The 23,280-nt window shown below is 40.4% G+C and overlaps 2 protein-coding genes across 3 annotated transcripts; one reads left to right on the top strand and one right to left on the bottom strand.

The window, feature by feature from the left end:
- Positions 1 to 3,854: 3,854 nt before the first annotated feature.
- LOC311487394 (butyrophilin-like protein 2) lies at positions 3,855 to 16,117 on the bottom strand. Of its 2 annotated transcripts, XM_084543651.1 has the most exons (5): positions 15,852 to 16,117; positions 7,390 to 7,722; positions 5,791 to 6,069; positions 5,519 to 5,683; positions 3,855 to 5,367 (listed from the first exon to the last, which is right to left on the bottom strand). In XM_084543651.1, the coding sequence occupies exons 1-5, from the start codon at positions 15,907 to 15,909 to the stop codon at positions 5,288 to 5,290; spliced, it is 915 nt and encodes a 304-aa protein (XP_084399777.1). In that variant the 5' UTR covers positions 15,910 to 16,117; the 3' UTR covers positions 3,855 to 5,287. The 2 variants fall into 2 exon arrangements, with proteins under 2 accessions (XP_084399777.1, XP_084399776.1); XM_084543650.1 differs by having other exon boundaries at positions 3,855 to 5,683.
- A 3,387-nt stretch (positions 16,118 to 19,504) lies between these two features.
- LOC311487431 (zinc-binding protein A33-like) lies at positions 19,505 to 20,896 on the top strand (the record flags this gene model as incomplete). The annotated part of the gene is made up of 1 exon (XM_084543698.1): positions 19,505 to 20,896. The coding sequence occupies exon 1, from the start codon at positions 19,520 to 19,522 to the stop codon at positions 20,894 to 20,896; it is 1,377 nt and encodes a 458-aa protein (XP_084399824.1). The 5' UTR covers positions 19,505 to 19,519.
- Positions 20,897 to 23,280: the final 2,384 nt, after the last annotated feature.

The following is a 23,280-nucleotide window of genomic DNA, read 5'->3' as shown; positions in this document are numbered from 1 at the left end:
TAGATTTAGATAGACTCTAAAAGAACCGATGACAAATTCTGATGAATAAATCTCTGTGGTAATAAATACAATCAAAATAATAAAAGTTTCAAATTAAATAAACTGTAAATAAAATATAAATAAAGTGCAAATTAAAATATTGCCTTATAACCTACTGATGAATTTGACAATTTAGCAGTCTTCATTTTTGCATGGCAGAGCTCGTAGTTACTCTTCAAATCTGTGACAAATGAACAATACCAACAGTCACTGGGGTTACCAACCGTCCCTTAAAAACAGACTCGTCCCGTATTGAGCTGAAACAGGACGCACTTTGTCCCGTATCACCGTGAGAATCAAAAATGGTGAGTAAAATGTCAATGGAATGAATGAACAACAAGGAGCTTTATATGAACATTTACGGTAAACTTATCCCAGACCGTCTCCTGCTCTGTGACCAATGAGATGACAGCAGGAATCCCGCTCATCTCATTGGTCGAGGTGCGGTCGCTTACTAAGAAGATACTGAAAAAGATGATTTGTTTTCCGCGTGTTCACTCAGAAATATGAATCTAATTCAATTCAGGTTCGAGTCAAATAGTTAAAAAAAGTGACCACACCTGGAAGGGTTCGGTCGGCCGGCCCTGCCAATGAGGTGTCCCTTATTTATTATTCAGGGAGTTGGTAACACGAGTCACAACAGTCCATCCTCCGCTATGGTGAGCGCTTTCTTACCCTGCGCCACACGTCTGGCTACGAGATAGAGGACTTTCAGAGCACATGTAGCGTTACCAGCCAGTGACACGATAGACTCTCGGCTCTGCCTCACTACCTCCATTCACAAAGCCGAACTTAATAAAGTCAGGGCTGCGCACAAATGTAGCCTTTTAGGAGGGGTCGGCATCACTTTCATCTTCATTTTTTCGTTTAAAAACTTCTCCATCACAAAAGATCGCAGCTGGCTTCTCCTGCTGCTGCTCATTGGAGCGAGCTAAACAACTGGCTGACGCTTCACTGCCACCAACAGGAGGGAAGCTGCATTGCGGTCTCGCGGCCCTCGCAGGCCCACAAGTGCAGAACTGATTTGCTTTTTGCGGCCCAACGTTGGGCCGCGGCCCAGTGGTTGAGAATCACTGGTGTAGACGTTCAGAATTGGTCATGGACCGACGGACGCAATATAGACACGATCTGCACGTCCATCAGACGTCTAATGTTTAGTGGGGAATGTAAAGAAAAGTATTCTTTTTAAAATAAAACTTGGTTAAAAGATTTTGAATATTCTGAACACATCTAACAACACCGTGATAATATTAATAACCGTGATATGAAATGTTCACATCGTTACATTTAACGTTTGTGTTTCTGCAGACTTTGTTCAGAGGCAGCTGTTGACGTTTTCCCCAGTTCACCTTCTACCCTGAAAGAAAACCATCCTGAGTGATAATCTGATTATGAAGTGAGGCGTTTACATCAGTCAGGCAGCTTGATGCAGAGTAAACAGTTCATAGATGAGTTTTTAACGTCGTCCTCCTGTTTCCTACTCCTTCCTACACTGCTGCTTCTCTTTGTTTATGTTTATTCTGATTATTCATTACGCTTCCTCATTACTAAATAAAGAAATATCTCATTTAATATTTATTTGTCACATACATGAGTGAATAAAATTACTTTTCACAACTGTTCTAGCAAATACAGAAGCTAAAAAAACACAGTTTATAAGGCAATAACATGTAGAATAGACAGGCTTATATAAAGGAGTGTGTGTTACGTGAAAATGTACAATGTAGTGTAACAGTTGTGGTTTCTGGTGTTACTGAGTGAAATGACCTCCTGTTTCAGATCCTGTTTAGTTAAAGACTCATTGATCCTGATCTGATTCTTAGCTGCTGTTCACACTGACGTCAGAATAAATCTGGTTTTAATTCATATCTCTCACTGACTACTGAGTCAGTTATCTATCTGATAACAGAGGAGACTGGAGGGTTTAAGTCAGTAGAAAACAGACTTTTACCACCATGACAGCAGAATAATCCTCATTTTAATTATTGAAGATAAATTATAAATAAGATATAATGTCATATATAGACCTGGTTAGTGTTCAGTGGAGTTTTATGGTGTAAACAGTGGACAACAATAGACTGGATATTCTACTAATAAATTAAAAATAATACTTTAAATAATATTTTATTTCTTTATGTTCTTGAAGTGCGCGGCTAACAAGTAGCCACCGTGGCTAAGCTAGGTGGCTAATATTAAAGCTAGCATACAGCTAACAATATCAAAGAAAGAAAATATTTTGTCATTAAACTAATTTAACATTTATATCTTTATCTACGTGTCCATGTTGAACCAGCATTGCTCTTACCTTCATGACTTCTGTCTCTGTTTCATTCATTATAAAGTTGTAAACGTTCAGTATCCACATCTAACGGACCGCGCCGGTTTGAATTTCTTCTTCTACACTTCCGGTTTCTGACGCAGAGGAACCAGATCAACGTTAGTCCTCCACAGCGCCCCCTGTGTCCCTGAGGCTGTAGGACATGACTTATCACATGAAGATTCTTCACGGACTTTTCTCCAATATCTTAACTTTGTTTATGAACTGGTACGACTGAATGTTTTTCACCATTAATAAAATAATAATAAAAAAATAATGAAATGAATATCACTGAATGTTCACCTCCTACTTATAAATCCATTACACTTTTTTATACTGTATATCTTTACTGTGAGCATTTAGATTAGATTATTTTTATCATTGTACCAGAAAAATCTGTTGGTGTATCCCAGTTAAAATAATACACATTAAAAAAATAAAAATAACAAAAATAATAATTTTAATAATAAAAGTTTTATTTGATTTGATTGAGTTGAGGGAATGTGTCTTCTAGACACTAGGGGGCGCCAATGTGCTGAAAATGAGCTGAAACCACATGACAGAGAAGTGAAGCAGAATCAGTCCTCATCATGTCTCATTAGAGATATTTAGATAATTATTAGCTTTGATGAACAAGGACAAGAGGCAGTGAAGCGTTTATTCACTCATTTATCAAGAATACATCAAACAAACATGAAAACCAGACAGATTCATGTATTATAACACAAACTCCACAGAATGACCAGAGAAACTCCTGAAAACTGGTCTTCAAAGTGTTTTAATGTGACATGAAACGTTCAGGAAGATCCTGTTTTCCTTCATCAACTTCTTCAGCAGTCTGAGCTCCAGTAGCTCGTCTGTTGGATCAGAACCACACGGGTCAGACTCACTGATCCTTGGTCCAGGACCCTGTCTCTGGTTCTCCTCCTTCCTTGGACCTCTGTTGATAGATACTGACCACTGCAGACCAGGAACACGGAGATGTTCTGATCCAGTCGTCTGGTTCTCCTCAAAGTCAAATCTTTCCTCTTGAACATTTTTCCTGCTTCTAACATCAACTTTAAGGACAAAGGACATGTTGTCCAACCAGAGACAATAACGTCCTGGATCAGGTCTACTGCAACATACAGGGAGCATACCAGGCTGGAGCAGCTCCACACATGAACATGTCAGACCACATCTCTGTGGAACTCATCCCACATATGAACCTCTGATCTGCAGGACTAAACCAACCACCAGAACAGTCCAGGTCTGGTCTGAGGAGGCTTCTCCAGCTCTGCAGGACTGTTTCAAGCAAGAGCTCAGACCTGGAGGCTTACACCTCATCTGTCCACTGATGCTGCCTACAGGTCTGGTGACAGGCTGGCTTACAGCAAGACCCCCAGTGGACTAAAGTAGGACGTTCAGCTGGCTACACTCAGGTACAGGTAACACACTGAGGAGCACTTTGAGAACAACAACACAAGCAGCATGTGGAGAGGCATCAGGACAATAACAGACTACAAGAGCAGCAACCATCAGCTGGAAACCTGGAAATAATAAATAGTGTGTAATACTCAATAAATCAATGAATTACTTTCATTGACTGTTTGATTTAAATTAAACTACGTATTTAACTTTACTGACAAACAACAACAACTCTGACATACGAGAGATTTATAGCACTTTATTTACACGAGATCATTTACAAAGACTTGGAGCTTTGGTCCCATTACTGTATTATGTACAATGTATATAGTATGAGAAACAATGTGGGATCAATAGATATGTTTCAGAAATAAGGCACATTTCATCTCCATTTTATACAAATATACATTATTATAAACTCTCAGCATTAGTTCAGTTGATTTCAGGAATAAAATATAAAACAAACATACAGTACAAACATTCAAATGACATTTGGTTACTCTCGTAACGAAAACAAAGACAGACGCCAGTGTAGCTTCATATAAAATATTCACAGCATTGAAGCTACAGCAAAGAACAAAGTCTGACATTTCGGCATGACGATAAAAATATAATACAACATATCTTCCTCATTATTACAAACAGAGGTTGCGCTGGACATGTTTGTCGTCGGCCATTTTGACTGACAGGGTCATAAAAATCCTGTCATAATCTATTTTACCTGTCACTTTAATTTTTAAAAATGATAATGGGTTCAGGGGTGTGAACTGCAATCTGTCAAAATGATGGGTGGCCTTCAGATTTTTCCGTCACGTTTAAAAACAAACGGTCAATGACGGAAAATATTCGGTTAACGTGACCCCTGATTACAAACTACAATCTAAACAAGTAGTGGTAAAGGTTGTTGGCAGTTAGTTTAAATAAAATAACACATATTCTCCATTCTGACCCTTTCTATGATCTACCTTCATCTTCATTGACATTAATACTTTCTCTGTTCAGCTGGTGTATCATAACATTGACCTCACTTACCTGTTCTGCATAGAGTGAGAATATTTGTTTCATGAGCTGCCTTTGATTTATTGCTTCTGTTTTAAGGCCTCATCAGTCTGTTGGTTCAACAGGTCAATAGATTATTCACTCAGCCCTTTATTTTGATCTGGTCCCTTAAGATTCTGGAAGTTGACTTGATAAAACACTATAAAGCTTGATTCCCTGTATTTGTCTTGTTCTGGAACTAAAGTCTGAATGTTTGAAACACAATGAGACAAAAACATGATGAGACGACTGAGAGGAGAAACAAACCAACGGAAGAGAACAGAAGAAATAAAAGGTCACAGAATTGTTGAACATAGAAAAGAAATGTAACAAATGTAACAAATGTAAATGCAAACTCTCCATATGAGTCCTGAGATCTGTAAATAATCAGCACCATCACATTGTACCAGCTGCGGTCTCTAATGTAGTGGTTCCCGATTGGGGGGCCTCATCAGACTTGGCTGCAGATTGTAATGTTGACTTGTTTTATCCTGTAATATTAGGAGAATTGAGTGGCTTCTCAGCTTCAGGATTCACAGTTTCATGATCTTTCTTCTTCTGAGTCCCTGCAAAGGAGAAAACAGATTTTCTATCACATGAAGTAGAATGTTTTATTTGTTATTGTCTGTGGAGCTCTGGACATAAGAACATTACAAAGTAAATAACATGATGGTGACTGAACAAACTGGACACGTTCATACAAATCATTTAACTCACCTTCAATCCAACTTAGTTTGATCCACGTAAACATAACCAAAACTAGAACTGCAGCCACAAATACAACACACAACACTATTCCAATCATCACTCCTTCAACGGTCACTTTTCTACTCAGGTCCTCTTCACCACAGTCTTTTCTACACTTGTTCACAAACAGTTTCTCTGAAAGACATGAGACAAAACCTTTTGATGAGACTGAGAATCTAAATGTTGAACAGACTGATTAAAGCTGTACATGTATAATTATTAAAGACTAGAGGGAATCTCACCAGACACAGTGATGTTAGAACCAGTCTCATGGTTCAAGTCCTTCTGTTGGACCACACACTGGAAGCGGTTGGTTCTGGTGGAGGTCACAGTAGTTTGGAGGCTGATGTCGTAGCGGCCGTCTCTCTCTGAGATCTCAGCCTCCTCAGCATGAAGGATGTTTCCATCACTGTCCTGCCACCGTAGCTCTGGCTTTGGAAAAGCTCCTAGAACCTCACACTTCAGCTGAACCCCAGAATCTGTCACATTAAATATCCTGACGGTGGGTTTGGGAACTGAACCTGAGAACAGAGGAACCAGACAAAGTTAGAAATGACTGTTAAAACCTGATGCATTTAAAAAAGTTTAAAATCAAGAACAACATATTTATTCTATTGACTTCTGCTTTGACATTCTGTCTGTCATGACTGACTCTACCCATCAGTTATATCACACATGTCAAACTCAAGGCCACATGATAATATTTATATCTATCAGAATTAACCTGCAGGTATTTTGCAGTAGCTGAACTTTTGGCATCAGACAGGTACGTCAATCAGCTCCTCCTCCCAACTTTATTGACAAAGTCATCAGTCTCATGGTTGCCTAGGCAACTGTTCAGCTTATCAGTAGCTTACAGCAGCTTCTGAAGCTACACCAGTCCATCACATAGTCTGTATATAAACCATGGCAACCAGATAATCAGTGATATCACTTCATGGTCATAATGTTATGGCTGATTCTGTCACTATCCAGTTGTAATTCACCTTTGGCTAAGCCACACCCTAGAATGTAGATTGACCAATCACAGCCAAGAGAGCTCCCACAGGGGTCCGACACTTTTCCACAGCGCTCCATTGACTTTAACGCAGGCGTCTCATATTTTCGGTCTCGGCAGGCTACTGTCGGTATATATCCAGGGTATGGATAAGCCCAATGATGTGCACGCAAAACCCTGTGGGAGCTAACCAAAACATCACCGTTACAGCTTAAGTTGCATAGTTGTTGATACGCTAGCACACGCTGAAGAAATACAACGTTATACGTGCGTAACGTTAGTCCGTTTGCTTCGTAATAACGATTATAGAAGTGAATAGAGACGTACCCAGCTTTGCATGAACAGTGTTGCTCCTTGATATTGTCAGTCCCAGCCTCCGTCTCGATTAATAGGATATGCGGTAGTTCATTTTTTGACTGTGACCGGTAGCTTTTGCCTCTATTTGGATGCCTTGTTGTTCGTTGCGTTTCACTTGTATGTCCTGAATATAGCCTTCCAACGCATATTGCAGCCCCTTTTGCCTACTTCTATCGGACACTTTATTTGCTGCTTTATAAAAGTTTGACAAAAGTTCAGCAGGAAGAGCTGTCACAGCATAAGCCATGTTGATACCAGAGCCTTATAGATAACCAGAAAACCACAGCCCAGAAGAGAATGTCGGACGTAGCAACAGTAACTAAGGGGGGCGGGGCTTAGCCAAAGGCGAACTGGTAAATTAAAGTAACAATGAGTTGTGATAAGAACAAAGAGGTCAGAGTGTTGTTGTTTAACTGTGGTTTCAATAATTATCACTACCTCAACTTACATTAATTTACGTTATTAAGAATTAAACATAATTACTCACCAACAACAAGCTGGATGTTGAATGTCAGTCCTCCACTGACGCGTGGAAAAACACAGGTGTAGTCTCCACTGTCTGTGATCTTTGTGTTAATAATCTTTATGGAGGCGTTACCAAACTTCAGCTGATCTTCAAAATGTGAGACCTGTCCTCTGAACTGATCATCTTGACCTGGTAGACCGTTATTATAATGAAGACCAGCATGGTACATGAACACCTCCTCCTTCTTCTTCTGTCCATCTTTCCTCCAGTCAAAGAGATGTTTTACAACACTCTCCTTGAGGGAACACGGTAAGATGACGTCACTGCCTTCAGACACTCTGATGACCTCTGACCCTGGAAGACATCAACGGATTTTAATCATTAACTTTAAATTGGTAGGAAACAGGAAGACAACATTTAGGGTGAATGACCTGAACATCTCTTCAACAGATTTGATCAGTCGTCTGGTTCTCTGACCCACCATCACCCAGGTGACTCTGCAGTCGTCTGCCTCATACAGGATGGGGACGATGGATAATTCAGAGGACTCTTCAGAGATTCTGTACTAGGACTGGGCGATAAAACGATAACAATATACACTCCTGATCAAGATTTTAAGACCACTTGAAAAATTGCAAGAATTTACATTTTGCACTGTTAGATCTTAAAAAGGTTCTAAGTAGTGCTTCAAAATGCAAAAAGAAGAAATGGGAGTGAGACAAGAAAAGAATTTGAGTAAGCAATTTATTGCAAACAACCATTAAACTGAAATAGGCTGTTCATCAGCTGATCAAAAGTTTAAGACCACATCTCAAAAAAAACAAAAAAAAACACCCTAAAACAGAAATAAAATTTTCAAAAAAGGACTCAGTAATGAGTAGCTGCACCATTTGTGTTAATCACCTCAAAAATTCGTTTCAGCATGCTTGATGCTAGTGTTTCCAGGAGGCTAGTGGGAATGTTGCTCCAAGTGGTGAAGATGGCTTCACGGAGGGCATCCACTGTCTGGAACTGGTGTCCATTTTTGTAAACTTCCCTTGCCATCCAACCCCAAATGTTCTCAATTGGTTTAGATCAGGGGAACACGCAGGATGGTTCAAAAGAGTGATATTATTTCTCTGGAAGAAGTCCTTTGTCAGGCGGGCATTGTGGACTGCAGCGTTGTCCTGTTGAAAAACCCAGTCATTACCACACAGACGATGGCCGTCAGTCATGAGGGATGCCCCCTGCAACATCTCCACATAGCCAGCTGCCATTTGACGCCTCTACACAACCTGAAGCTCCATTGTTCCATTGAAGGAAAAAGACCCCAGATCATGATGGCACCCCCTCCACTGTGCCGTGTAGAAAACATCTCAGGTGGGATCTCCTTGTCATGACAGTAACGTTGGAAGCCATCAGGACCGTCAAGGTTAAATTTTTTTCTCATCAGAGAATAAAACTTTCTTCCACCTTTCAATGTCCCATGTTTGGTGTTCTTGTGCAAACTCCAAAGGGGCAATTTTGTGCCGTTGAAGGAGACGAGGTCTTTGAAGACGTTTTTTGTTCTTAAAACCCTTCTCTCACAGATGCCGTCTAATGGTTATGGGACTGCAGTTGGCACCAGTGACAAGCTTAATCTGGGCCGAGGATCATCCCGTGTCTTGACGGACAGCCAATTGGATCCTCCGGCTCAGGGCCAGTGAAATCTTTTTGGGTCTACCACTTGACTTTTTTTTCCCCCATAACCCTCAGGATCTTTGAAGAAGTTTAAAATGACTGTCTTACTGCGTCCAACCTCAGCAGCAATGGCACGCTGCGAGAGGCCTTGCTGATGCAGCTCAACAATCCGACCGCATTCAAAAAGAGAAAGCTTTTTTTCCTTTGCCATCAGGAGGTCATGACAGTGTGGGTACCTGACAGAAAATGACACTGAATCCACATTTTTGCGAAGATTTGGGCTTTTACAGGCTGATGTTTTACAACACTCTCCTTGAGGGAACACGGTAAGATGACGTCACTGCCTTCAGACACTCTGATGACCTCTGACCCTGGAAGACATCAACAGATTTTAATCATTAACTTTAAATTGGTAGGAAACAGAAAGACAACATTTAGGGTGAATGACCTGAACATCTCTTCAACAGATCTGATCAGTCGTCTGGTTCTTCTACCTCAAACTAAATAAAGTCACCCTGCTCCTCCCCTCCTCCCCTCCTCCCCCGTCCACGTCCTCTGACCTACCATCACCCAGGTGACTCTGCAGTCGTCTGCCTCATACAGGATGGGGACGATGGATAATTCAGAGGACTCTTCAGAGACTTTGTAGTCTGGTGGCAGGAAAACTGCATTTCCAGAAACAGTTTGTCACAGTTAAACTGATGAGGCTCCAGCTATGACAGGAGAGACCAAAGGAACGACCTCTATGGTGTCAAGGTGAGAGAGAGAGGAGGAGCTGTTACAATGCTCTGTATACCATGATCTGGGTGAATACTCGATTCTGATTGGCTGGAGGGTGTAGGTTAAAAAGTGATAATGTACACCTAGGAAAGACGTTCCATCAAATTGCCTGATGACAGTTCTAAATCATTGCGCGGGCTCAAACGCTAGATGGTAACCATGGCAACGGAGACTCAACGTTATTTCACAGTTTATTCATCACAACAGCAAGACAGACAAAACATGAGTGATTTTATCATTTCTTTTAACTTATTTGGTGAGTTTGACAACTTTGAAGACTGGGATGCAGCAGAAGAAAAAGAGAGAAGGAGGTGACACCGGAGGAATTGAACGAATTCGAGGATGACAAGGACGAGATAAACACAAAGAAAACCACGAAATGTGCAGTTAAAACATTAGGAGACTTCCTGAATGACAAAAACATGGACATCAACTTTGAAAGCTACACTGCCGCTACTCTCAATGACGTTTTGCGACTGCCCTGCAAACATTTCATCAACCTGGGGGTTGACGGCAGGTCTAAGGGGCGACCTCTACCGTGAAACGAGTTTAAAATAGGTCTAGGTTGCACCTCGACCACAAACCAACTAGATGAAAAAAATAAATGTACACAACCAATCGGGTGAGAGCCTTTCAAACCAATCAGAGGCGAAAAGGGCGGGACCTTCTACTTCAAACCTGGCAGCGGAACACGACTGCAGAGAAGCAAGCACGGCACGTGCAGAGCAGTTTTTTCGGTAAGTTCGTTGACATAAAACATTAGAGACGGTTTATATGTGTTCATATCATAGACTGTAGGTTCATATGCAACTTTCTGTGTTTTAAAAAGTGGCATTGACCGACCGTGCGTTATGTGTTTAACTGTCGAGTGGATTTCAAGCTAGCTGCTCACTCGGCTAACATAAACAGGCCTCTGCAGTGTGCTTTCTGTCTAATATTCTGATATTTTTGGACTATTGGAGTTTAGAAATCCAGACATAAATCAGTGAAGCACTTATACAGACGAGCTGACATGGAGGTGTCCAGAAAATGCATTTTTTCCCCAAGATAATTTGAAAATGTTAATTTATCTTCATTAAAAAAAACAATGGTAGCCTAATCTATTGATTAGCTGTTAAAATGTTAACATTCAGTGGATTGTGAACATAAAGTTTTGACTCCCAATGCAATGCCTAATTGTCTGCTTTGTTAATCAACAATGCTTTTTCTATTTAAAATCATGTAATGTTTTTATTTTATCATTATCTGGGACTTTATGGCCTATGTAAATATAACCAAAAAGCAATTTATGTCTGTTTCATGACTTAACATTCATGTGATGTATGTAGTATGTACGTAGGTGAATTAGATGGTAAAACAGTGTATAATTTCCCAAGATGTGTTTAAGAATTGTTAAGTAATATACTTCAAATGTTTATCCAGCTTCACATGACAGAGTGAGGATCTCCACACCACTGCATTATACGTCTGAAAACACCAGAATTGTTTTGTCATTTTGACCTGTTGCCATTTTCTGCAAATACATGTTCTAAATGACATTATTTTTATTTCCAATTTGGGAGACATTTTGTCAGTAGGTTATAGAATGAAACAAAAGTGTTCATTTTACTCAAACACATAGCTATGAATAGTAAAACCAGAGGAACTGATCATTTTGAAGTGGTCTCTTAACTTTTTCCAGAGCTGTATGTGTAAGAATCATGTTGGTCTCATTATTTTTTAGTTTTTCAAAAGTGTTCTGATTGTTTGTGTAATAAAACTTTAAAGAACTTTTGTGTTGTCAAGCTTATAATTTCCCCCCAAAGGTAGGTTCTGTTAATACATTGTATTTATATAAATGTGTTAATTTATAGCAAAAAATATTTTTAATATCATTTATTATTCATTAAATGTATGTTTTATATGTAAACACTAATTGTTTTTACAGTTAATCAGTCAGTTTGAACAGATAACATTTCGACGTTGAACAAACGTTAAAACGACGTCGAGACCTAGACGCAGCCAGGGGCTTTAAAAGTAGTGCTGAAATGAAGGTTGAAAAGACGTCAGATCGCAACGTCAACATCTTCTCTACCTGCATTTGTCAACCTCTTTTTAACTCCACTGCAGAAACAACATCTAAAACTCGACACATACAGCTGTAAAAAATATATATATATCAGAATATTTACACTGGATCGTTTTTAGAAGGTGAATAATGCGCGTTTAGAAGACATCTGTGTTACAACGTGACGTTGTGGAGACGTTGTTTACGACAGTTAAAAAGACGTCGAGGTTGCAACGTGACGTCGTTTCAATTTGCATTTCAGCATTACTTTTAGACCTCCTGGCGACGTGTACGTTTAGACGTCGTTTCAACGTTTATTAGACGTCGAAATGTTTGCAGGGTGTTTTATGCGTCTGTCCAGTCGACCAAGGAAGGAGAATACAGCGTTGCTAGTTTGAGGAGTCTGAGAGCCGGTATTAACCGCCATTTAAGTGAGGTCAACATCATTAGTGACACTGTGTTCAAGACCAGTAATGCGGTTTTTAAGGCGATGCTAAAGCGTTACAGAAAGAGTGGGAAGGACACCAGCTTCCACCGTCCTCGCATCACTGAGTCGGATCTTCAAAGAATCAGATGTTCATCTGCGCTGTGTCCCGATACTTCCTTCGGCCTCGTCAGAAAGGTGTGGTTTGACATCCAGCTGTGTTTTGCTCGGCGTGGCAGGGAGGGGAACCGAGAGCTGACCATGACATATTTTATCATCCAAAGAGACGAGCATGGCGTTGAATACGTCAGTTTAGCTCATAATCCTCAGACAAAAAACCATAAAGATCCGAACGACCCGCACAAGGAAAACCTACGAGGCTTCATGTTCGCCAGGCCCGGGGATCCTCTGTGTCCAGTAAAAAGTTTTAAAAAGTACATCTCCAAGTGTCCACCAGATGCAAAATCGTTTTATCTCCACCCGAAGCGCTCCATCACTGTGGCATCTGATGTGTGGTAGGCTACTCCAGGGAGCCGATGGGTGTCCACTACCTGGGGAACATGCTGAAAAAAATCAGCGAGGAGGTCTGTACACTAGCTACAATCTAATAATAATGTAGCTGTATAACCCCTCTTCTGTCCTCATTAATATAGCCTGTTTATTATTGATTCTTTCAGGTGGGTCTGTCGCGGGTTTACACCAACCACAGCCTCCGGAGCACAGCTGTCGGTCGTCTCTCTGACGCCGGGCTGGAAACTCGCCAGATTATGTAGATGACGGGGCATCGTTGTGAGAGCAGCCTGCAGGCTTACTGGGCTCCGTCAGTACAGGACAGACAAGAATGGAGCAACATTTTGTCATCTCCCAATGTCCCAAGCAGTGGTCGCAGCGAGCCACAAACTTTAAATGTCCGTCCATCAAATGCCACGATGATGGACATGCCAATATCGCTATCAAATTTTACAATTAATGGAAATGTAGCATTTAATTTTAAATAGTGTGTTAATAGTTAAGTTACGTCTGGCATAGGCCTACTGCCGTTGCCTGTCTTTCTGTGTTGCATATAGGCTACTTGCTCGCTTTCCTTTCAACACATGTGATGATCAGAGTGAATGGTTGACAATATTTTCTGTAATAAAAACGATTTAGGAAACTATCTGTGAACTTTGATTCTTTGAAACAAAATTTCTCATCATCCTCTGGACACACACAAGCGGTAAGTAGTGCACTGGCCTTCTGAAATGATACTTTGTATCACGTAACGTAAGGTAAAGCCATCATCTCACTTCCCAACACTGATCAACTGCTGCAGTCGGGTCGCTATGACCACGTTGCTTGGCAACGCCTGCATACAAAAAAAAACATAAAAATAAAAAAAACCCTCACGATTTTAACTCTAAAACACCTTAAAGTATTATTAATTGATTAAATATTTCTTTCTTTCGTAAGTGACCATGGCATAAGCGGGATAATGCCCTCCACTTCGCGTCGGACGGTTCACGCCTCCGCGTCGTCCATTCATTTCTGTTAATGGACACCTCGTCGGGCATTATCCCTTACGTATCATCCACCATAAAGTCCTCTGATAGACAGTCCAGACTGGTGATGTGATGAACACAGGTGTGATCAGGTCTCCACCACAGATAGTTTCAGTCTTTCCTGTCTGATGATGATTCTGAACACAGGGACCTACTCCATCATTGTGATGTGTTTCTGGTTTAGTAGCTGCTCTGTGCTGCAGCAGTTTTATTCCCTGAGATCAGAAACTGATCAGTTAATGAAAGTGAAGGACCGACCTCTTCATGAACAGAGTGACCCTCTGTGGTTGGTAGACCTGGTATTAATAGTTGATCTCACTGATCATCTGAACACACTGAACAAGAGGCTGAAAGAATCTTCGTCTATTTGAGACTGCAGTCGAGGGAGCCGTGGTCGGATTTTTCTTGTCCATCTATTTGTTTACTTGTGGTACGGGTGCCGGGACAGGCCAAAATGCGAAATTCAAAAAAATCTAATAAAAATGTATTCGGTGGATTCTGATTCAAACATTAAAAAATAAAAAAATAATAAAAATAAAAAAACGGTTTTCATCCCTCCTTATTATTGTACAACATTTCAAGTCATTTTACTGTATAAATGTAAAAAAAAATAGTGACAGACACTCATAAACCCGTTCTTTCATAGGTTTGCTCACATTGTGGCTTGATTCTTGTTCCTATTGCTATTACTGTACAATAGTTCAAGTCATTTTACTGTAGAATTTGAAGATAATCAATGACAAAGTCACCAAACATAAAAACGTCCTGATAGTTCAATTCCTCATAATAAAGAAAAAAATAATCAGTAACATTCAAGCATATGCAAAACATAGCACAATCATATCGAAATTTCAGTGAGCCTTAGACAGTTAAAAATGGTAAGTATCGCAACAAGATGTTTCGATGTCTCCCTTCATCAGTTGAAAAATCGCGCGACTCCCCAAATGAAGCTTCATTACGTCACAGGATTGTCAAACTCACAATGCTTATAAATGGACACAGTCCCTCAGATGGTTGTGGGTTTTTGAGAGGAGGAGAGTTTTGCATGTTACGTAGTTTCATTGATTTAGAAGGAGGGAGAGTGAAGTTTAAGGTAAGATTAGTATGACATTAGATTAACTTGCATACTCACATCGGCACATTCACACACTATATATTGATTTCCATCCCTGTATACATACATAGAAGAGGACCAGACTAAAGCCTAACTCAGCTGAAATGATCTTGTTCCCAGTTTCACAAGCATTTTGTACAACTACTGTCATCACCGTCCCTAGATGCACAAGCATTTCACTTATTTTGTAAATATATTTTTGTATTTCTATCAATCTTATGAAAGCGTATATTTAAAACATACAGTATTACATGATGTCAAACTCATACACGTATATTATTATTTTCTATAAAAGAAAAAAAAATCAAGCATTTCAAGACGCACATACTGTAGATCCTTTAATGTTAGGCAAAAACAACTTTCTGTTTCTGTTTCCTTTCGTTTCATGTGAATGCTATGTCTAATATTATCCAGCAGATGTCGCCACATTTCATTAGATCAAATGCGTCGAAACACTGAACCATTTCAACACAACTGCTTCAGATTGATTCAGTGGTTCAGAAAGCTTCGGTTCCTCCATCTCTACCTGTCTCTACCTGTCTCTGTCTGTCTCTGTCTGTCTCTAAACAAATAGACGCGCTCGCGGCTCACTTTACCGCAGTGACACAACTTCAATGTTGCCTCCTTCCTCACGTCAAAGTTTCCCTTCAGTCAAGTTCATTTCATTTATATCACCAGATCACATCAGAACTCACATCAGGTCATTGTTCCTATAGAACACGTCTGGACCGCGTTATTTTAATAAATAATGATATTACTCATATAACATATATTTCATTTTCTTCATCGTCGCGGAGTTAAACTTCTACTTCCTGTTTTCAATGTGTGCAGCTCCGCACCGACACACACATAAACATGACTGGTGCTAACTAACTGACATCTCCAGATGAAGAACAAACACAAGTTAGAATCAACTCTTACCGTCTGATTTCACCTCAGTCAGAGACAGAAGAAAGATCCACAGAGGAAGATGCTTCATGGTAACGGCTAACAACAGAGACGTCAGGTAGCTGACTGACTGGTGGTAACTAGCTGTGATCTCCGGTTAAAGAGCAGATAAAGTGGTGGTAGAAAGCTCCTTGATGCTTTTAAAAAGAAATAAACCCCCTGTCTTTAAGATGCTGCTGTTAAACACTAATAACTTCGACTCTATCCTGCAGTCTACGATATTTAAAACACCGGAAGCGTCAAACGAAAACAGCACTGACAGTCTGGACTACAGCTGTAGGTGGGATTGATACTGTGACTCCTCCCGTGTTACACCGCCTCCGGGAGGATCCGGACCTTACTGTCTAACTGTCGATGTTTTTGTGTCAGTTTCTCTTCCATACTTTCATCAAATTAATATTTCTTCGTAGAGTTTGTATGAGCTCAGCTCCTCTCTCACTCTGCTCTGACTCACTTTGGTTGATTATGTGCGATGTGACGGGATGTAATATAGATCCTATGAGAAACGCCTTAGTTTTTTTTTTTTTAGGACAGTCTGGTATATTTCCAAACAGCTTTTGGTCCCTAAATACTGTCTGTTATGGACGGACGTAATTTGGGGGCGGGGGAGGGCACAGGGGTCCCACATGTCCCCTGCACTTTTTACCGTCCTAAAACAATGTTACTATAGTAACCAGAGACCCGTCAAGCACCAGGACCAAGCGGAAAACGGCCGCTCAAGCTGAAGCCTGTTTCTCTTAGTTTAGACCCGCCCACAAGCTCCTCCATTGGCTCTGCCGTTTCTTGTGTGATTGGCCGTCCCCGCTGTCACTCCACCTTGATTTATCCAGCAAAGGTTCAAAAGAGTCAGCTGGACTTGTAGATTTTTTTGAGAAGACGTTTCATCTGAGTAGCTTCTTCAGTTCTGGTGGACTGGTGGGAAGTCTGAGGTTTAAATAGGAACTCCTCCTGAAAAAACTTGCTTGTTATGCTAATAACCAGAAACCTGTGCAGCTAATTCCATTAACGACTGGGTACTTACCTGTTGTTGAGGGGGGACTGTTTTTGTCCCTGTCCTCTTTCCTATGAATGGTTCTCTAACGACTCTTGTCCGTCAGAGGCTCCAGTGTCAAGGTGTGAATGAGGCTGAAACTTCTTGGGGACAGAAGTTAAAACTGTATTGTAAATAGATGGCAGATTAAATCTCAGTCCACCTCCTCTGTTTAGTGAAGGTTTTTCCAATCTGACATAGATGGCTTCCTTTACTCCTCTTTCAAACCATCGGTCTTCTCTGGCTAAGATTTGGATGTTGTTACCTTCAAAGGAGTGTCCTTTGTCCTTCAGGTGTAGGTGGACCGCTGAATCGTTTCCTGATGAGCTGGCTCTCCTGTGTTGGTACATGCGTTTATGGATGGGTTGTTTGGTTTCTCCAGTGTATAAGTCTGTACACTGGATGAGTGATGAAATGTCTTCTCAAAAAAACTCTACAAGTCCAGTTGCCTTTTTGAACCTTTGTTGGATATACCATGACCTGGATGACTGAGAACCTTCACAGACTTCCACCTTGCTGTCACACCGGTCTGCTAGTCTGCGGTAAGGAGTCATTGTTAATCTGCTACTGTAAATTGTTCCTTTGTTCTGCCTGGGTCACGTCAGCGAGAAGGATTGTAATATCAGAGGTCTTGTTGTTCACTTTTCATTTACATAAAAAATTTCAGTGGTTCTCTCTTACACTAATTTCAAATCAAATGTAATACTTGACTACTTACACTGAACAATGGACATTTGATTCAGTTTCCATATATTCCATAAATAAGTGTCACATTGGTGGTACTGAGTTGGAGTGAAGTTGACTAACAAGGTGAAACACAGAATTGGGTGATAATGTTTTGCTACATGCTTTACAACCAGTCAAACCAAAAAAGGGAACATTAAACTTAAAAGTAGCAGAAAACTAGAAGAACTACTAGAAAACACAGTCAACTGAAAGATTAGAGTTTTATTAAATATACTTGTGACCCCCCACCTCTGAAAGCAAAAATTCGTCCTTGCTGTTATGTATTTAATTCTATAAATTAAATAAAGTTTCTGCACTTTAGCATTTCACCCTTTCACCATGCCATATAAAAGTTTTATGTAACTCACTTATTAATTACTGAATATTCATCTTTACAATATTCACCCAACCCCACATAGAAAAAGGAAACCTGAACCAATGACTGATATTAGATTTGATTTATTTATATCTTGTGTTTGATCACTCATTGTCATATTTCATAGTCCTATGCATTTTATTTCTTTTGGTTCACATTTAACATTTGTGTTTTTGCAGACTTTGTTCAGAGGCAGCTGTTGACGTTTTCCCGAGTTCACCTTCTACCCTGAAAGAAAACCATCCTGAGTGATAATCTGATTCCAGATAAGAAGCGATGAGTTCTCATTTAAAATTTATTTGTCACATACATGAGTGAGTGAAATTACTTTTACGACTGTTCTTGTTAAAATCTGTATCTAAATATAAAAGCCAAGATGGAGGGAGATTACACACAGTAGTTTATTTATTTTGGTTCAATGAAGTTAGAATCAACTCTTACCGTCTGATAACTGCTCTAAGTTAATGTCTCTCATTTACACATATATTCAGGAACCAGAAACAACGTCTGTAACGTTCTCTGATGATTCTAAACGTTAACGTCTATGTTCAGTGTACAGGTCGGAACCAAACCACTGGATGTGTTTTATAATGTTTTGTCATAATATATATATAAACATATATATATATATATATATAATATATATATAATGGCTTGTCATCATTGATGGACCAATGAATTGTGAGTTCTACCAGTGAACTCTAAAAGAAAATGTCAGGACATCTGTCCATGAGCTGAATGTGAAGAGAAACTGGGTCATGCAGCAAGACAACGAGCCCAAGAACACAAGTGGTTCTACAAAAGAACGGTTACAGAAGAACAAGATGAATGTTTAGGAACGGCCAAGTCAAAGTCCTGGCCTTAATCCAACAGAAATGTTGTGGAAGGACCTGAAACAAGCAGTTGATGTGAGGAAACCCAAAAGCCAAAAAAAACCCCAAAGCTGCTGTAGACCACTGATCAGCAGTTACCAGAAACATTTAGTTACAAGGAGGTCACAGCAGATACTGGAAACAAGGAGGAAATGATATGTAATATTGGCTCATTTTAGTCTAATGTATCTGTTCCATGTGTTTATTGGATTCTATCCTTGTCTACTTTCAGGACTTCTGTTAAAATCTGTTGGCACTCCACAATCAAACACCTTTGGACTGAACCACTCCCTGACTAACAGGTCAAAGTTCTACATTTATGAGAGTAGTTCAGGTAAAGCTCCGCCCCCTCACCTGATTTACCAGAGACAAACCAGGAAACAGTTTATTATTGTGTGAGACTAAAGAGAGACACAGATGATCAGATTCACCTTCAGACCAAAATAACACCTTCCTCTGAGTGAGTCCAGCTACAGGAGAGAAAAGTGGAAAACTACAACACTGCTGCTTCAAGCTGCTGACTCTCCACACACTGAAGGTGAGTTTGACCAAAAACAGGAAGTTAGTAGAAGATGGAGGAGAGCCATGACTGACTGGACTTTGTATCTGCTGTGTTTCAGCTTCACTCAGAGACTAAATGGCTTCGAGATCAGAGGAGGATCTCTGCTGTCCGGTCTGTCAGGACATCTTCAGAGATCCTGTTGTTCTGTCATGTAGCCACAGCTTCTGTAAAGTCTGTCTGAAGGACTGGTGGAAAGATAAACCAACACACCAGTGTCCAGTTTGTAAGAGAAGATCTTCAAAGACTGAACCACCTTTAAACTTGGTGTTGAGGAACCTGTGTGAGTCCTTCTTACAGGAGAGAGATCAGAGATCTCCAGAATCTCTCTGCAGTCTGCACTCTGAGAAACTCAAACTCTTCTGTCTGGACCATCAGCAGCCAGTGTGTGTCATCTGCAGAGATTCAGAAAAACACTCCAACCACAGATTCAGACCCATCGATGAAGCTGCGCGACAGCACAAGAAGAACCTTCAGGAAACTCTGGAGCCCTCAAAGGAGAAGTTAAAGGTTTCTGAACAAGTTAAAGTGAAGTTTGATGAAACAGAAAAACACATCAAGGTCCAGGCCCGACACACAGAGAGGCAGATTAAGGAGCAGTTCAAGAAGCTTCACCAGTTTCTAGACGAGGAAGAGGAGGCCAGGATGGCTGCACTGAGGGAGGAAGAGGAGCAGAAGAGTCAGATGATGAAGGAGAAGATGGAGACTCTGAGCAGAGAGATAGCAGCTCTTTCAGACACAGTCAGAGCCACAGAGGAGGAGCTGAGAGCTGAAGATGTCTCATTCCTGAACAACTACAAGGCTGCAGTGGAAAGAGTCCAGCACTGCCCCCTGCTGGATGATCCACAGCTGCCCTCAGGAGCTCTGATAGACCAGGCCAAACATCTGGGCAACCTGACCTTCAACATCTGGAACAACATGAAGGACATGGTCTCCTACACTCCTGTCATTCTGGATCCAAACACTGCTTATCCAACACTTACCCTGTCTGAAGATCTGACCAGTGTGAGCCGAGGAGATAAACAGCATCTTCCTGATAATCCAGAGAGGTTTGATTATTTCTGGGCTGTCCTGGGCTCTGAGGGCTTTAACTCAGGGACTCACAGCTGGGATGTTGATGTTGGAGATAACACATGGTGGACACTGGGCGTGTCAGCAGAGTCTGTCCAGAGGAAGGGAGACATAGGATCTGGATTGTGGGGGATAGAGTTCTATGAAGGTAAATACTCATCATGGTCACCACCAGATCCTCTCACTAATCTCTCAGTAAAGAAGAAGCTCCAGAAGATCAGAGTGAATCTGGACTGGAACAGAGGAAATCTGTCGTTCTCTGATCTTAATACTAACAAACACATACACACCTTCACGTACACTTTCACTGACATGATGTTTCCATTCATTTTAACTGGGGATAAACTCCCAGTGAAAATATTACCAGTGAATCAGACCAGTTAGAGATAAACATTATGATTATAAATGTGTATTGGGCTGTAACAAGTAATCAGTGTCAGTGATCATATAAATTGTAGTTTTGTTGTCATGGTGTTGGGTCACATTTAATATCTGGTGGTGTAAGTAGATCATTGTGTTTAGAGTTTAAGACATGTTGAAGCTAGAGATGATAACTTTCTTTATAAAAGGCCCTGAAGCAAGCAGTTGATGTGAGGAAACCCACCAACATCTCAGAACTGAAGTGGTTCTGTTCTGAGGAATGGGCTAAAATTCCTCCAAGCTGCTGTAGACCACTGATCAGCAGTTACCAGAAACATTTAGTTACAAGGAGGTCACAGCAGATACTGAAAACAAGGAGGAAATGATATGAACACATGATTAATTGTGCTGACTAAATAAATACACGAGTGTAAAATTTCTGTTTCATGTGTTTGATTGGGTTCTCTGTCTACTTTCAGGACTCTGTTCATGTTTTAAGTCATTTTTATGTTGAAAATTCTGAGCTTCCAGCTCTGTATATGAGCAGAAAATTGGTCCAAAGAAACATTGTAATTTCTGTTTTAAAGACGACACATAAATCAGCTGAAAAGATGAATGTTGGGAGTTGTAGTTTGACTAAATGTCATAATTATCAGTTGACAAACATGCAATGACTTTTCGTCAAACCATAAAAGATAAAACTGACTAAAATGTGACTAAATCAAAAATGTCTGTTAAAATGAACACAGGTAACTATAAGGGGCCATTAGGGACATTATTCAGAATTAGCCTCTCACATACAGATGTCAAATGCAAAACTCTTACACACACCCGTCAAACGCTCTCACATATACACGTCAAATGCTCTGACATATGCACATCAAAAATGCTCTCACATATACACGTCAAAATACTCTCACATATACACGTCAAATGCTCTCACATACACACGTCAAACGCTCTGACATACACACGTCAAATGCAAAACACATACACACGTCAAATGCTCTCACATACACACGTCAAAATACTCTCACACACACGTCAAAATACTCTCACATACACGTGTCAAACGCTCTCACATACACATGTCAAACACTCTCACATACACACGTCAAATGCAAAACTCTCACATGCACCCGTCAAACGCTCTCACATACACACGTCAAATGCTCTCACATATACACGTCAAAATGCTCTCACATATACACGTCAAAATGCTGTCACATTCACATGTCAAACGCTCTCACATACACACGTCAAACGCTCTCACATACACACGTCAAATAGAAAAGGAAGTTGTTCGAGTAAAAGCGGAAGTCAGGTGAAAGCGCGAAACAGACGCAAAACGGGTTGATCATCCGCTGCCCTGCCTTGCCCTTCCCTGCCTTCTTTTTAAAAATAAAAAAAGTGTCTTGTAGTGGAAACAGACTGTGACAAAATATGTGACTTGCTTCCCAAGGGGAGACACCGCACGAATCTCAACGTCTGTTTAAGAAGCTCGCACAAGGCAGCTAATGTCAAGTACCAAAACAAGCTAGCCTCTGTGAGTCCGCCGCCACCGCCGAGAAAGAGAAAAATTAAAGGGATAGTTCACCCTAAAATAAAAAGTCAGTCATTATTAACTCACCCTCCTTTTTGAATTCTGCCCCTGACAAATAACCCAAAGTACAAGAAAATAATGCTAAAACTAATAAAAACTAAACTAAAACAAAGCATTTTTGGAAATATAAAAACTCGCAAACCCACAACTAAAAACGAATTAAAACTAACATAATTGGAGGGAAAAAAGTAAATGAAAAATCTAAAAATATTATAATCTTGGTGTATATATGAGAGCATTTTGATGTGTATATGTGAGAGCATTTGACATGTATATGTGAGAACATTTGACATGTGAATGTGAGAGCATTTGACATGTATATGCGAGAGCATTTGACGTGTGTATGTGAGAGCGTTTGACGTGTGTAAGAGTTTTGCATTTGATGTGTGTATGTGAGAGCGTTTGACGTGTGTGTGTAAGAGTTTTGCATTTGATGTGCGTATGTGAGAGCATTTGACGTGTGTATGTGAGTTTTGCATTTGACGTGTGTATGTGAGAGCGTTTGACGTGTGTGTAAGAGTTTTGCATTTGACGTGTGTATGTGAGAGTTTTGCATTTGATGTGTGTACGTGAGAGCATTTGACATGTGTATGTGACAGTTTTGCATTTGACATGTATATGTGAGAGCGTTTTGACGTGTTTATGTGTGAGCATTTGACATGTATATGCGAGAGCATTTGACATGTGTATGTGAGAGTTTTGTATTTGACGTGTGTATGTGAGAGCGTTTGACATGTGAATGTGAGAGCGTTTGACATGTGAATGTGGGAGGTTTCCATTTGACATGTGAATGTGAGAGCATTTT

This window comes from Chelon labrosus (genome assembly GCF_963514085.1).
Source record: "Chelon labrosus genome assembly, chromosome: 4".
Taxonomy (NCBI): Eukaryota; Metazoa; Chordata; class Actinopteri; order Mugiliformes; family Mugilidae; genus Chelon; species Chelon labrosus.
Note: the sequence above shows the minus strand (reverse complement) of the source record. Positions and strands in the feature narration are given on the sequence as shown.

Bases quoted from the DNA above. Each gene is read 5' to 3' on its own strand.
- LOC311487394 (XM_084543650.1), bottom strand. From the start codon at position 15,909: ATGAAGCATCTTCCTCTGTGGATCTTTCTTCTGTCTCTGACTGAGGTG. The intron at 7,723-15,851 runs GTAAGAGTTGAT...GATGTCTTCCAG, and splicing joins GACTGAGGTGAAATCAGACG to GGTCAGAGGTCATCAGAGTG. The intron at 6,070-7,389 runs GTGAGTAATTAT...CTCTGTTCTCAG, and splicing joins CAACATCCAGCTTGTTGTTG to GTTCAGTTCCCAAACCCACC.